This window comes from Lepidochelys kempii, chromosome 7, assembly GCF_965140285.1.
Source record: "Lepidochelys kempii isolate rLepKem1 chromosome 7, rLepKem1.hap1, whole genome shotgun sequence".
Lineage (NCBI taxonomy): Eukaryota > Metazoa > Chordata > Testudines > Cheloniidae > Lepidochelys > Lepidochelys kempii.
Genome location: NC_136386.1, coordinates 24,322,582 through 24,335,563, shown reverse-complemented (window position 1 = coordinate 24,335,563; position 12,982 = coordinate 24,322,582). Strand labels below are relative to the sequence as shown.

Sequence of the window (12,982 nt, the reverse complement as noted above, 5' to 3'; positions counted from 1 at the left end):
TGCTGAGATAAATGTTCCCTTTGAACCCTAAGCTATATCATAAATCAGAGCTCTCCTCCCTTGTGTGTGCTGAGTCCCGAGCCTCAAGATATTCCTTGAACTTGGCACAAAAATGTTAACAATAGTGTGGATTAAAGATGCCCTGTGTTCCTGTGAAAGGGAATGTGCGAGGCCATTCCTGGGGATCCATTTTCCTGTCAGACGCCAGGCCCAATCTTTCTGCAGCAGACAGGGGAAGAGTAATGCCCCTTTCAGGAAACCGATCAAGGCTCTTTCAAGTGGTGCTTTGCAGAGATGATCACACTGGCTCAGGAAGCGGAAAGGGAGGAGATCAGAGGGAAGGACACTGGTTCTGAAGCCTTCAGGCCTTTTGTGTGGCTACAGGGGACCAGCTCCATCCGTTTCCCAGCCCTCTTCCTGTGTTAGCACTTTTAAGGGATATTGGAGTTGGAGGCAGGGTGGCTGAGCTTGGTTTCAGGTGCAAGTCACCTCCCCTGGTCCAGCGAGGTGCTGCTTTGGCATGAGTTGCTGCAGCCGTTCTAAACACTGACGCTGGTGTGAATATTGGCTCACCCGGGCCAGTCTTGTTGCTGAAGAAGGTTTGTTTTTAAATCCGGAGTTTCCCAGAATCTGTGTTGCATATGGTGCTGAATCTGATACCCGCATGCAGCTTGTCGCTGCCCAGAGGAGAAGGTCAAACCACAGCCGCTCAGGGAGGAGGCAGGTGAGGAATAGCACCTTGTACGTGTGTAGCGTAAATGCCAAATGGCACCAGGGCCGTTGTCTAGTAAGTCTGAAGACGGATTGTTCCATTTGATGGTGAATTGCAAGTTTTCCTATGATTATTATAAAACATTCCTATAGCATTGTAAATTTCCCCACTGCCTCGCTGAGCATCAGCAGAGCACATGCCCTGCCCTGAAGAGCTTCCTGGCTCAAGAAGAGAAAAATGCACAAGGGGCAGGAAGATGTGGGGGTTACTCATGAAGAGAAGAAGGGTCAGATTCATCCACAGTGTAACTCAGCTGACGTCACTAATGAGCGGGGCCTGAAGGGAGCAGGGGTTGTGGGAAGAAGCATCTTCCAGGAAAAAATTTGAAGGAGGAAAGGGATGGGCCCCCTCGTTGGGTGTGGGGTGTGAGTGAGCTGGACTTGTGATCAAATGGGGCATTGGAATATTTCCTGACAAAGCCACTAATCGACATCATTAAACCACCCCCAACGAGCGGCGGTAGCTATGTCGGAGGGGAGAGCATTTCTGTTGGTGGCACTTATGTCACTCAGAGGGGTGTTTTTTCACACCCCCGAGCAATAGCAATTGTACTGACAAAAGTGCTAGTGTAGACATAACAGAAACCTACTTTTCCCTAGTTAGATCAGGGAAGGTTAAAAACAGCCATACTAGGGACCAGCAGGCTTAATACAGGGTAGGGTAGTTAGCAGGATGGAAAACTATAGCCCAGGGCGCTCCTGATGAATAAAGAACCCATGGCATTTTTGCAAGATTCAGGGTGTTAGTCTCATTGTCCTGACAAAACCCCAACTGGGTAATTATATTCTTCCATTCTATGGCTAAACCCTAACTTGGCCCTATCTACCTACCTTCCCACTCATCACCATAGTACCTAAGTTCTAAGCCCTTCCTGTGCTAAACTCTTGTGTCGTGTTGCTGGGAAGTGCTGCTGCATTCCACCCAAAGCTAGGTGTGTTTTAGTGGTAGGGAAAGTGGAGTGATGCCGAGTCTAAAGTCGAGGGAAGCTCTGTGTCGGCTGCCAGGAGCAGCCTGGGCACCAGGGGGAAGAGGCAGCCAGCTCAGAATGTACAGTGTGTGGAAAGTGATCCCCACATGAATTGAATTCTGTGAAATAGTTGAAGCTTTGAAATGCCCTGTAGAAACCAGTTAATAACAATGGAGTAGTAACAGTAAGAGCCTGCCTTGTGGCCTTATGTTCTCCTGTCTGCATTGCCATGCAGGCAGGCCCTGGGGGGTGGAGGGGGACAGTCTCTCACTGCCAGGGAGACTCCACACCATCCCTGCTGGCCTTTGAAGGGAGTCCCACGCAGCCCATTGCCTTGACTGCACGTAGCTCACTGAGATCTGAGGCTTAGAGGAAGGGTCCCTCTCTACTGTCATTCCAGAGGAGGCAGGCTTGCCCCTGAGCATTTGGTGAGCTGATGGCTCTGAATCTGAAGTCATGCGGATGCTGAGTGTTAGCTGCTAGTAGCCTGGACCCCAGGGGGAAGGGGCAGCCAGCTCAGCATGGTCCATGGATGTGCACAGAACTGTGCATGGAACAGGATCCCAGGGGCTGGAGTTTGTTTGCAAGAAAGATAAAGATAAAAGAGAATAAAACAATTCAAGTTGGGGAAGGAAGGAAGAGCAGAGTGAGATGGGGAGCAGATGAAGAGGAGGAGGAAGGAAGCAGTGAGACAGGCATAGAGCCTTTGAGACCCAGAAGAGAGGAAGGGGATGGGGAGAGGGAAAAGCAGACAGAATTAATTGTCAGAATACTAGTAGCCAAAACACATTGAAACCCTGTTATCTGCTCTTAGCTCCTGCCACCCCAGTGCTTGCTTAGTCCTCAGACCCTCCCCCAGCTGTGCCCATGGCTAGCCAGCACTATTGCTTGCTCACTTTTCTGAGCACCCAATTTGCTCCCAAGTGTGCAAACATCCAAATCAAACAGAAGCTTAGTGGCAGACTCTGCCCAGGTCCAGTGTGTGCTGAGCACAGCAGGCATGCGTTCAGGTTGCCTCTGGTGCATACTTTGTTTATATTGTGACGAAGCGGGACTGTTCTTAATGTTTCCTCTGAATAGTGTGGGGGTGCCTCAGTTTCCCCCAGGCAGTTCTTAAGTATCTAGGTGGTGGGGTAAGGGTGTATGATCACTGCAGAGCCCTAGAGGGCAGGTGTGTGCAGGGGTCTGGACACAGAGAATGGCCGACACCCTGTTTCCTGGCAACTGATGGCCTGGGCCCTTCCCCCCTGCAAGGTGAGAGCTAAAGGGTTGGAGAACAAAGGAATCAGGTGACCTCCTGGCCCAGGAAAGGAACAAAGCCCAGGGGAGAAGGGGATGGAGGGAGTTTTCCATTTGGGGCTGGCTGGGACATGGAGTGAAGTGCAGATGTGGTTGTCTGGCTCACTGCCCCCCAAAATGGACCCAGCTGAGGGGTCCTGTTCTCTGCACCTACAAGCTCTGTTTTAGACCATGTTCCTGTCGTCTAATAAACCTCTGTTTTACTGGCTGGCTGAGAGTCACGTCTGACTGCGAAGTTGGGGTGCAGGACCCTCTGGCTTCCCCAGGAGCCCGCCTGGGTGCACTCGCTGTGGGAAGCACACGGAGGGGCAGAGGATGCTGAATGCTCCGAGGTCAGACCCAGGAAGGTGGAAGCTGTGTGAGCTGTGTGTCCTGAAGACAGGCTGCTCACAGAAAGGAGACTGCCCCAGAGTCCTGACTGGCTTCATGGGGAGCAGTTCCACAGCATCGCCCAGGGACTCTGTGACATATATATATATGGGCCTCATGTATTCTTTGATTCCATGTATTAAGTGGTGGCACAGAATCATGCTCCAGAATCTCAGCTATCATTTAAAAAAGAAAAAAATCTAGCCCTCATGGTAGCAAGGGAAGCCTTCCAAATGTGACCTGAACGTAATCAGTGCAGGAATGTCTGCCTGAGTCTGCAGAGTGCCTGAAACAATAACTCTGTAGTGGAAGTGCCCTCTGACTCTCAGTGGAGAATTAATTCTCAAACTTAATGAGGACAGTTTAAAAGGCACCATTGCTGACTATTTTACTGTCAATCATTTGAAAAGTAACATCGTGAGGCCGCAACCCACGCTGCCCTACTCAACTGCCAGAGACTCAGCTTCCCTCTGACAGCTTCTGTGGTGGTTGTGGTGTGTTGTTAGTACACCGGTCGGTGGCACACTGGGAATTGTACATGCAGAGGTAGTGTAACAAACAGGATAATCAATATCCACGGTATGCATCCGATGAAGTGAGCTGTAGCTCACGAAAGCTCATGCTCAAATAAATTGGTTAGTCTCTAAGGTGCCACAAGTCCTCCTTTTCTTTTTGCGAATACAGACTAACACGGCTGTTCCTCTGAAAAATATCCAGTTAAATACCAGTGTGGGAAGGGCTGTGCTAAGTGGGTTGTTCACACTGAACACAGTGACACCCTCCACTATTCAATGTATCAAAAGTTGTTGCAGAGACTTCTCTCTGTGTGCTGGAGTAGCCACAGAAATTAGGCCTGGCCATGGGGTTTAGGCCAAGCTTGGAGTGGGATCTGTGGAGCCCTGGGTACTTGTGGATAGGGCCCTACCAAATTCTTGGTCCATTTCGGTCAATGTCACGGTCATAGGATTTTAAAAATCACAAATTTCATGATTTCAGCTATTTAAATCTGAAATCTCACTGTGTTATAATTGTAGGGGTCCTGACCCAAAAAGGAGTTGGGGGTGGGAGGGGGGTTGCAGTCCTACTATCCTTACTTCTGCGCTGCTGCTGCTGGCGGCTCTGCCTTGAGAGCTGGGCAGCTGGAGAACGTCAGCTGCTGGCCCGGAGCCCAGCTCTGAAGACAGAGCCACCAGCAGCAGCAGTGCAGAAGTAAGGGTGACATGGTATGGTATTAAGTGTCAGAGGGGTAGCAGTGTTAGTCTGGATCTGTAAAAGCGGCAAAGAGTCCTGTGGCACCTTATAGACTAACAGATGTATTGGAGCATAAGCTTTCATGGGTGAATGCCCACTTTGTCGGATGCATGTCATCCGATGAAGTGGGCATTCACTCACGAAAGCTCATGAACCAATACGTCTGTTAGTCTATAAGGTGCCACAGGACTCTTTGCCGCTTTTGTGGTATGGTATTGCCACCCTTACTTCTGCGCTGCTGCCTTCAGAGCTGTGCACCCGGCCAACAGTTGCCGCCCTCTGGCTGCCCAGCTCTGAGGGCAGTGCAGAAGTAAGGGTAGCAATACTGCAACCCCCCTAAAATAACTTTGTGATCCCCCTGCGACTCCCTTTTAGGTCAGGACCCCCAATTTGAGAAACGCTGGTCTCCCCCTATGAAATCTGTATAGTATAGGGTAAAAGCACACAAAAGACCAGATTTCATGGGGGAGACCAGATTTCACAGTCCATGACGTATTTTTCATGACTGTGAATTTGGTAGGGCCCTACTCGGAGCTCTATCCCACTCATGCCCTCATGAACCAGTCAAACTGTTGCCGTGCTCTAATGTTTCCCTTGTCTCTTCTGCAGATGGGATCCACAGCGTGACAGCCCAGTGCGTCCTGCGTGTCATCATCATCACAGAGGACATGCTAGCCAACAGCATCACAGTGCGGCTGGAGAACATGTGGCAGGAACGCTTCCTCTCGCCGCTGCTCACCAGCTTCCTGGAGGGTGTGGCCACTGTGTTGGCCACACCCAAGGAGGATGTCTTCATCTTCAACATCCAGAACGACACGGATGTGGGTGGCTCGGTGCTGAACGTCAGCTTCTCAGCGCTGGCTCCCCGGGGTGGCCACTTCTTCAGCTCGGAGGAGCTTCAGGAGCAGTTGTACATGAAGCGCATGACTCTGACCTCCGTCTCCATGCTGGAGGTGCTGCCCTTTGATGACAACGTCTGCCTGCGGGAGCCATGCCAGAACTACATGAAGTGCATCTCCGTGCTCAAGTTTGACAGCTCGGCCCCCTTCATCGCCTCCCCATCCACCCTCTTCCGGCCCATCCACCCCATCACAGGCTTGCGCTGCCGCTGCCCCCAGGGCTTCACTGGGGACTACTGTGAAACCGAGATCAACCTGTGCTACTCCAACCCCTGCCATAACGGGGGCATCTGCACCCGCAGGGAGGGTGGCTACACCTGCATCTGCCACCAGCACTTCACAGGTAAGTGCTTGATCCCTGCTGAGGGGGAGGGGCAACGCTGTGTTGTGGGCAGGGCTCTGCCAGGCCTGGCCATCAGTGGGGAAGAGGGTCTCTGCTATCCCAGGATAAAGAGTCCTGCTTTCTGACCAGTCTTTGCCACACACCTTTCCAGCAGCAGTAATCCTGGTTCTTCGCTCTGTAAAGCAGTCTCCTGGGTCCTTCCCATCCCCCTCGCTCCTGAGGAATTAGCTGCTAGTGCTGCAGACTTAGTGGATTCTGCTGCTTTGAGTCTGTAAATGTCCCCTGGCTTGTGTTTTGCTGGTTTAACCAGGACGGGAGGCACTAGGTACAAAATGCTGTGGCCCTATGCCTGGCACCAGCCCTGACAAGGGAATCAATGCCAAGGGAGCTCCCAGCTCTATGGAGCTGTTTGTAACAAGGCTGAAACCCTTTGACTAAAGCAAAATGCCTTGTCCTAGCCTGGTATGTCAGGAAGTGGGGATTTCAGGGTTACCTCATGGAGAGGGGACTCTCTCCTCTTCTCTCAATCGCTTTCCCAGGGGCTGGGGAATGTCCATGGGATGGGGAGGAAAGAGGCAGCTGTTTCTGCTCATCCTCCCAGTTGCTCATGGCTGCAATGCCACAGATGTTCCAGGCTGGCAGACATGACACTCAGGTGCCTCCCACACATGGAATCCACCCTCAGCTCTGCAGTGCCTGGAGCTTTCCATCCTCAGCAGCCTCTTGTCCCTGACAAGTCAGAAAGTTTCATTTCACTTGGGGAAATCAAACTGCTGAGGAGCCTGCTCCTCTGAGCCATTGCTGCAGGGTGCACGAGGCAGCAGTCGGGACACTTGTGAAGGGGGCTCCAGCCTGTGACGGTCACACAGTGCTGCTGGCAGAGATGCCCAGATCTATCGCTCAGCTTCCGGCGCATCCCCCCAGCCAGTCAGTTTATCAGCATCTGGCAGAGCCACTCAGTGCATTTGGGTCCCTTCCCCCAGCAGGTGGGAGGGCAGGGAGGGAGTCATTCTTAGGAGGGGAAGTAAGGCTGGCTGGTGCATGGCATATTCCACAGGGGGAAATGTGGAGACCGAGCATCACTCCAGAACTGCCAGCACCCCTGCTGCTTGGGAAGGAATGGAGAGGTTGAGTTGTGCTGTCCATCAGGGAAGGAGATTCTAATAAGGGTGTAGAGGCTGCTGGGCTGAAATCTGTACCCCAGTACTGAATCTGTACCCCAGTGCCAGCCCCCAGGAGCATGAGGAACAGCTCGCACTGCAGGAGTGTGACCGGGACTGGGGAGCACTGGCAGAGCTGTGGTGGGCTGGGCCAGGTCTGGAAGAGTGGAGGTGCTGCAGGTCAGGAGTGAGGGGCCTTGCAGAGCTGTGTGGGGATACTAGGACTGCAGTAGACAGGGGTGCTTTTGGTCAGGACTGAGGGACATGGGAAGAGGTGCAAGGACTGGACTAGCAGAGGTGTTGGCCTCCTAAACTAGCCCTGTGCTTGCTGCATGGAGAAGTGGAAAGGGAGCCTGTGGCTGCTGGTGGAGTGAGGATCTCATTGGCTGGCTCCCAGGCCTGTGGCTCCCCTCAGCTGGGAAGAATTGCTGTGGGGGATGGAGGGTAGCAGATGGCAGGGTTGTGAGCAACTCCTGCATTGTGGTTACTGGTGAGATAAGCAAAGTCAATAGTAATTAACCCCCAGCATTTAAAGTGTGAACAGACATTAGCAGAGGGGTTAATGAGCTCGTTTCTCTGTCACTTCCCGCCATCTCCCCATCCCCCACAAACAGCCGGGCAGGTAACAGGACCTAGTGCCGGGTGGTTCCCTGCTCGGCTCTGGAAGCCCCAAGGAGACAAAATGGGAAGAGGCAGCTTCCCCCTCACCCTCCGTCCCAGGTTCTCTCTGTCCGTCTGCTTGTCTAAGTGCTTCCATGGCCCTTATCACCTCATTTCCCAACCCCTATCGCCTGCTCTGTCACCTGAGCCCAGCTCTGAGCATTATCCCCTGGGCTGGTCAAAGCCTTGTCAGGGCTGATCGCCATGGGCAAGCATAGCTCAGCCGGCGAGTAGGGAGAGGGAGTGTCAGCCTGCTGGGAGGGCCTGGCCGGTAGCCTGGGCCAGCCAGCACCTGTGTGCACACAGAGTGCATTGCCCTGCCAGGGTGTGTGCAGCAGCCAGAAACTGTTGCAGATTGGGCCTTTGGATGTGAGCAGGGCCAGGCCAGTGCCCAGGACTCGCCCCCTCCTACTCCTAGCTCTGTTCCTTCTCCCTCAAGCACAGGGTTCTCATGGGCTGTCCATGGCCCATTGCTCTCTCCCTTTCCTTCGCAGGAGCGTGTTTCCAGCCTGGTTACACACCCATCTGGATAGGAGTCCCTCCAGGTCTTTCCAGGACCTGGGCCTTCCACTGGGCTCTGTGCTCCCCACATTGGTTTGCTCTTGTCCTGACCCTGTGAGCTTTAATGACCCCAATGACCTAGCTCCCTGCATGCTGATTCCCTCGGAGTAATGAGTTGGGGACTCTCCTGGATCGCTGTGCACTGGGAAGGATGCTGGGGTGGCCCTGGGTTTCTGTGCTCACTAGAATCAGGCTGCTTGCCCCACAGCATGTCGCCAATATGATGTAGCCCTATCCCATTCGAGGGCTGTTTGATTTGTGCCGATATGTGTCACCAGGGGAGGCCTGTGCGATGGGCCCAGGCTAATCCTAGGCTGAACGTCAGCACCCAGAAACGCATTCTGGGGATGGCCCTGGTTGTGCTCCTTCAGCACAAAGAGGGTGGGCTAGTGTTGGGAGGGAAGTGAATAGCTGTTGCACCTGAGTTCCCTGAAGATGAGACAGGTATGGGGCGGTACTCCAGAGGCAGCCCTGGGTGGGTGTGGGGGACACTTGCTGTTGTGTGGGGGAAGGGCCAGTGTAGTAGATACCACAGAGGAGAGACAGACCAAGAGGGGAGAGTAGAGAGTCCAGGACTGCAAGCCCTGGGCTCTGAGGAGCTCTGGAACCTGTGACCACTTGAGGAAGAGGGGAGGAGAGTGAGGACTTCCCAGCCCTCCAGTTGGGATGAATAAAACATGGCTGCTGCTTCCTTCCTTCCACCCCCCCTCCTCCCACAGTGCCGGCTCAGAGGAATACATTACTGATCCCATCAAAGGGAGGGAGGGTGCTTTCATTTCAGAGACAATGAAAAATGTCTCTGGTTCCCTTGGGTGCATGGCTGCCTGTTCCCAGATTTAAAGTGACAGGAACTCCCCCTTTGATAGCTGCATGGATCAGCCTTGATCTGTGGTAGAAGGGAAACACAGGGCGGGGGAAGAGAGAACAGGGGGCTGATGCTGCAAACCTACAGCAGGCAGGGCAGGTGTGTGTGGGAATCCCCCGTCCTCGCAGCGGGGTGCTGAAGAGGGCTCCGACCCAGTTTGCAGTTTGCAGCTGTGGGGGCTTAGACTGCAGATACCAGGATGTGGGGATTCCCAAGGGGCATGTGGTGTCTGGCTCCACCCCTCTGGAAAGGCTGTGAGGTTCGTCCTGAGCGGAGGCACAGTGCAGGGACAGACGTTTCCAGATACTGTGTGGTGTGGCATCATTACAAATATAACCCGGCTGAAAGGGGCGGTGGCTGGCTTGGGGGCGGGGCACTAGACATAGTACCTTCCGCGTCCAGTGCTCCCCTTCCAAGGGGGGCTCAGGTCATTGGGCCTGGCTGTTCCAGGGGCTGGAGGAAAGAGACAGGGCCTTTCACCTGCAGGCCACCAGCTCCATCAGGTTCCAGGCCAGCCGTAGCTGTAATTGTGGCCATGGCCAATGTGAATTGAGTGTGCGGTGCCAGTCTGGTTCCTGCAGGATCACACGGGTCAGTGCTAATCACCCCCTGTGGGGAAGCTCATACCAGAGAGGCCATGGAGAGTAAACTCCTCACCTCTTGGGGACAGAGTCCCTCCAGGGCAGGGCTGAGGCACACAGGCAGGGCAGCATGGGAGGGAAGCCTGCCCTACCACTGCCTGGCCTATGCCCACTCGGTGGGTAGATAAAGCTGGTGCTCTCCAACCTGGCACCCTGCACCAGTAGGGTCACAGGCCCAGCTCCTCCCACGCGGTTAGGGTCCGAACTCCCACTGACGTCAGTGGAAGTGAAAAGCCTAAATATCTTTGGAGGTGTGGGCCAACGTATTCAGAGACCTTCGCTGGAGCTGTCCTAGGGCAGCACTCTGGGGATTACAGGGTGTTTTCCCTACGGACAAAGGGAGCCTGTCAACCTTCGCCATCCCAGGGTCCGGAGGGATAGCTCAGTGGTTTGAGCATTGGCCTGCTCAACCCAGGGTTGTAAGTTCAATCCTTGAGGGGGGCCATTTAGGGATTTGGGGCAAAAATTGGGATTGGTCCTGCTTTGAGCAGGGGGTTGGACTAGATGACCTCCTGAGGTCCCTTCCAACCCTGATAGTCTATGACACTGAGAAAGAAGTTTCCTGTTGAGGAAAGGAGACCCAGCTTCCTCCATTAGCTATGTTATACTGCGTGCCGGTGAGATGCTCCACTAGCAATGCTGCAGGGCACGGCCATGAGGGTTTCTTCTGAGTGGAACTGATGAAACGAGTGCATGTGAAACCGAGGGACTGGAGCGCTGAGTACTGCCAGGAAAGGGTGGGCAAGAGCTACTGAAGCATCCCACTACTGCTCGGCTCATGCACCTCATCCCCTACTAGTCCAGCCCTCGGCTCTCCCCATATGGCTCTGCTGATGCCTCACAGTACTGACCCACAGATCCAGCCCCCTCGTGCAGCAGGGGCCCCTTCCAGCCTCCCTTGGGCAGAGACTTCCAGTTCTGTCAGAATTGTGAGCTGGTTTTCGTATGCAGTTAGGCTGAGAGAGCAGGACTCTTTGCATTGGTGACCCGAGCAAGCTTGTGAACTCCGGTCTACAGGGCTACGTGTGCAGTAAGAGCCCCAGTAATTACGAGTTTGAAGGTGTTCTCAGCCATGCCATAAAGCCCGTATGCTCCGGGAGCTAATGAGTATTGAAATAGAGAGGGACTCGTCCCTTCTAACCCTGGGATCCTGTGGTTCTCCATTCCCTCTCCGCAGCCACGGGTAACAGAGAGAAACCCTAGTGGAACTGACATTTCCTACCTCAGTGACCATGGCAAAGAGTTCAGCTTGCTGAATGATGGCGCAAGTGTGACCTTAGGGCCCTGCTGAAGTTCCAGCCATGGCCTTGAGTGGCAGGCAGCGCCACCCCGTGGCCATGCAGGCAAATGATGACAGTGCATTCGCTGTTGTAGCTGTGGGTATTGGAGATAAGGTAGGTGAGGTAATATCTTTTATTGGTCTGACTTCTGTTGGTGAGAGAGACAAGCTCTCGAGCTTTGTGTAAGTGCAAAAGCTTGTCTCTCTCAGCAACACAAGTTGGTCCAATAAAATACATTACCTTACCCACCTTGCTTGTCTGACAGCGTATGCACGACAGACCTCAACATACAGCACAGGAAGCAGAGATGGGAAAAGACCCGTTAGGTCATGCAACCTTTCTCCCCAACCAATGCAGGATTGCTGCCCCAATCCAGTGTTCCAAGCCAAAGGAGGTTCCCTCTAAAGACAGAGAGGAGTTCACTCTCCAGAGTGTATGCAGTCCCTGGCCTTTCTACTGGGCCTGCTGTCAAAAAGTTAATCTGATGGCATTTACATTGGTGGCTTATAATGAATACCCCAGTCCATTAGGCTAATGGACTAAAGCCAGGTCCTGTTACCTGGTTTCCTGGCTGTGGATTGGGTTCCCTGTGGATAACCCAGGTTCTGTTACTCCGGGGCACTAACCCCATTTCATCTCCTTGCTAGTCCCTTCATGGGAGCAGTAATGTGTGCCCTTTACTCCTCACACCACAGCCAAAGCAACAGATTGAAATAAGGAAATGGGATGGCTTCAGTCAGTGCCAGCAAAATCTGACTGTGTCAATTTGTTCCCCTGCTGTTCCTGTCTTTCCTTGCAACGCCTCAGTTCTGGCCTGAACTACCCCATTCTGCTCCAGTTGTGGGCCTGCACACTATGCAGCCAATGAAACTCGGTCCACACCTGCGACATCCCTGATACTCTAATTCTGGTCCCAGCAAAGCTCTACTCATGTATCGCAGCCCAGACCTGCAGCCTCCCCCCATTACATTCTTGGGACTCGACCTAGCCCTGCCGATGTCCCTCACTTCTGACCTGCAACCTCCCTTTTATCCAGGCCCACTCTTCTCCAAGCAGAGACCCCTGGTAGCTTCTGGGCTGTGGACAAACATCCTTTATGGACTAGGCTGAGGACAGCAAACTCATTTCACTTATAGCTGTGAGCTCTGGGCTCTGGAGGAGTGCTGCAGCAGAGTGAAAGGCCTTTGCAGTGTTTTACTGGCTTTTACAAAGCATTTCCATCTGCTTGGACCTTTTTGCTATGCAATAGACTAACCTGTTAGTGCTTAGTGCCAGGATGTAGGACCCTGTGGTAGCAGGGGCTTTGATGTGGGAAAAGCTTTGGGAATCTCCAGGCCGTAAGTGCCCATCTCACCCGGAGCAGAGAGGATCTCTAGTGGCTTCCAACTAGGGGGTAAGATCAGATTTGCTGGGTCCAACCACCAGCGAAGCCTGGCCAGGTGTGCAGTGGGGTCAGGTGCCTGCAGGGATCAGGTCAACTCCCTGCACTCGTGCTCCAAAGGGAAGTGCTTGCACTGAATGAACTCTGTGGAGTGAGGCACATATGGGGCCCAGTTCACTGTGTCACAGTCCCTGAGACTCTCTGCGTTAGGGGGTTATGACTTGGGTCTGGGCTCATCATAGGAGGAACCCTCTGACCTGTCTCAGCCAGGCACCAGGTCCGTCCCACAAGAGGAAGAAGGGAGGATTTATGAGAGGCCCTCTGCAGTTGAGGGCGAGGGGGCCAGATGCAAGCAGGAGCTGGGAGGCACTGTCTGGAGATTCATCTGTCAGGGCTGCTGGGAGGTGGGTCGTTGGTGAGCAGTACACATCCCACTCCAGGCTGTTCCCCTCTCCTAGCCTATGGGGTTACAACTAGCATTGGCAGCAGTATTGGCAGCCCAGAAGGCAGATGTATTTCAGCTCAGGGGTGGAA

The 12,982-nt window shown here is 53.5% G+C and overlaps 1 protein-coding gene across 3 annotated transcripts in view; it reads left to right on the top strand.

The window, feature by feature from the left end:
* The window catches only part of CELSR3 (cadherin EGF LAG seven-pass G-type receptor 3), a 72,132-nt gene that overhangs the window by 15,963 nt on the left and 43,187 nt on the right, over positions 1-12,982 (top strand). For all 3 annotated transcript variants that reach the window (XM_073351418.2, XM_073351417.2, XM_078853592.1), the window contains exon 2: positions 5,268-5,900. In XM_073351418.2, the coding sequence (XP_073207519.2) occupies positions 5,268-5,900 (633 nt within the window). The remainder of the gene's footprint in view (positions 1-5,267; positions 5,901-12,982) is intronic.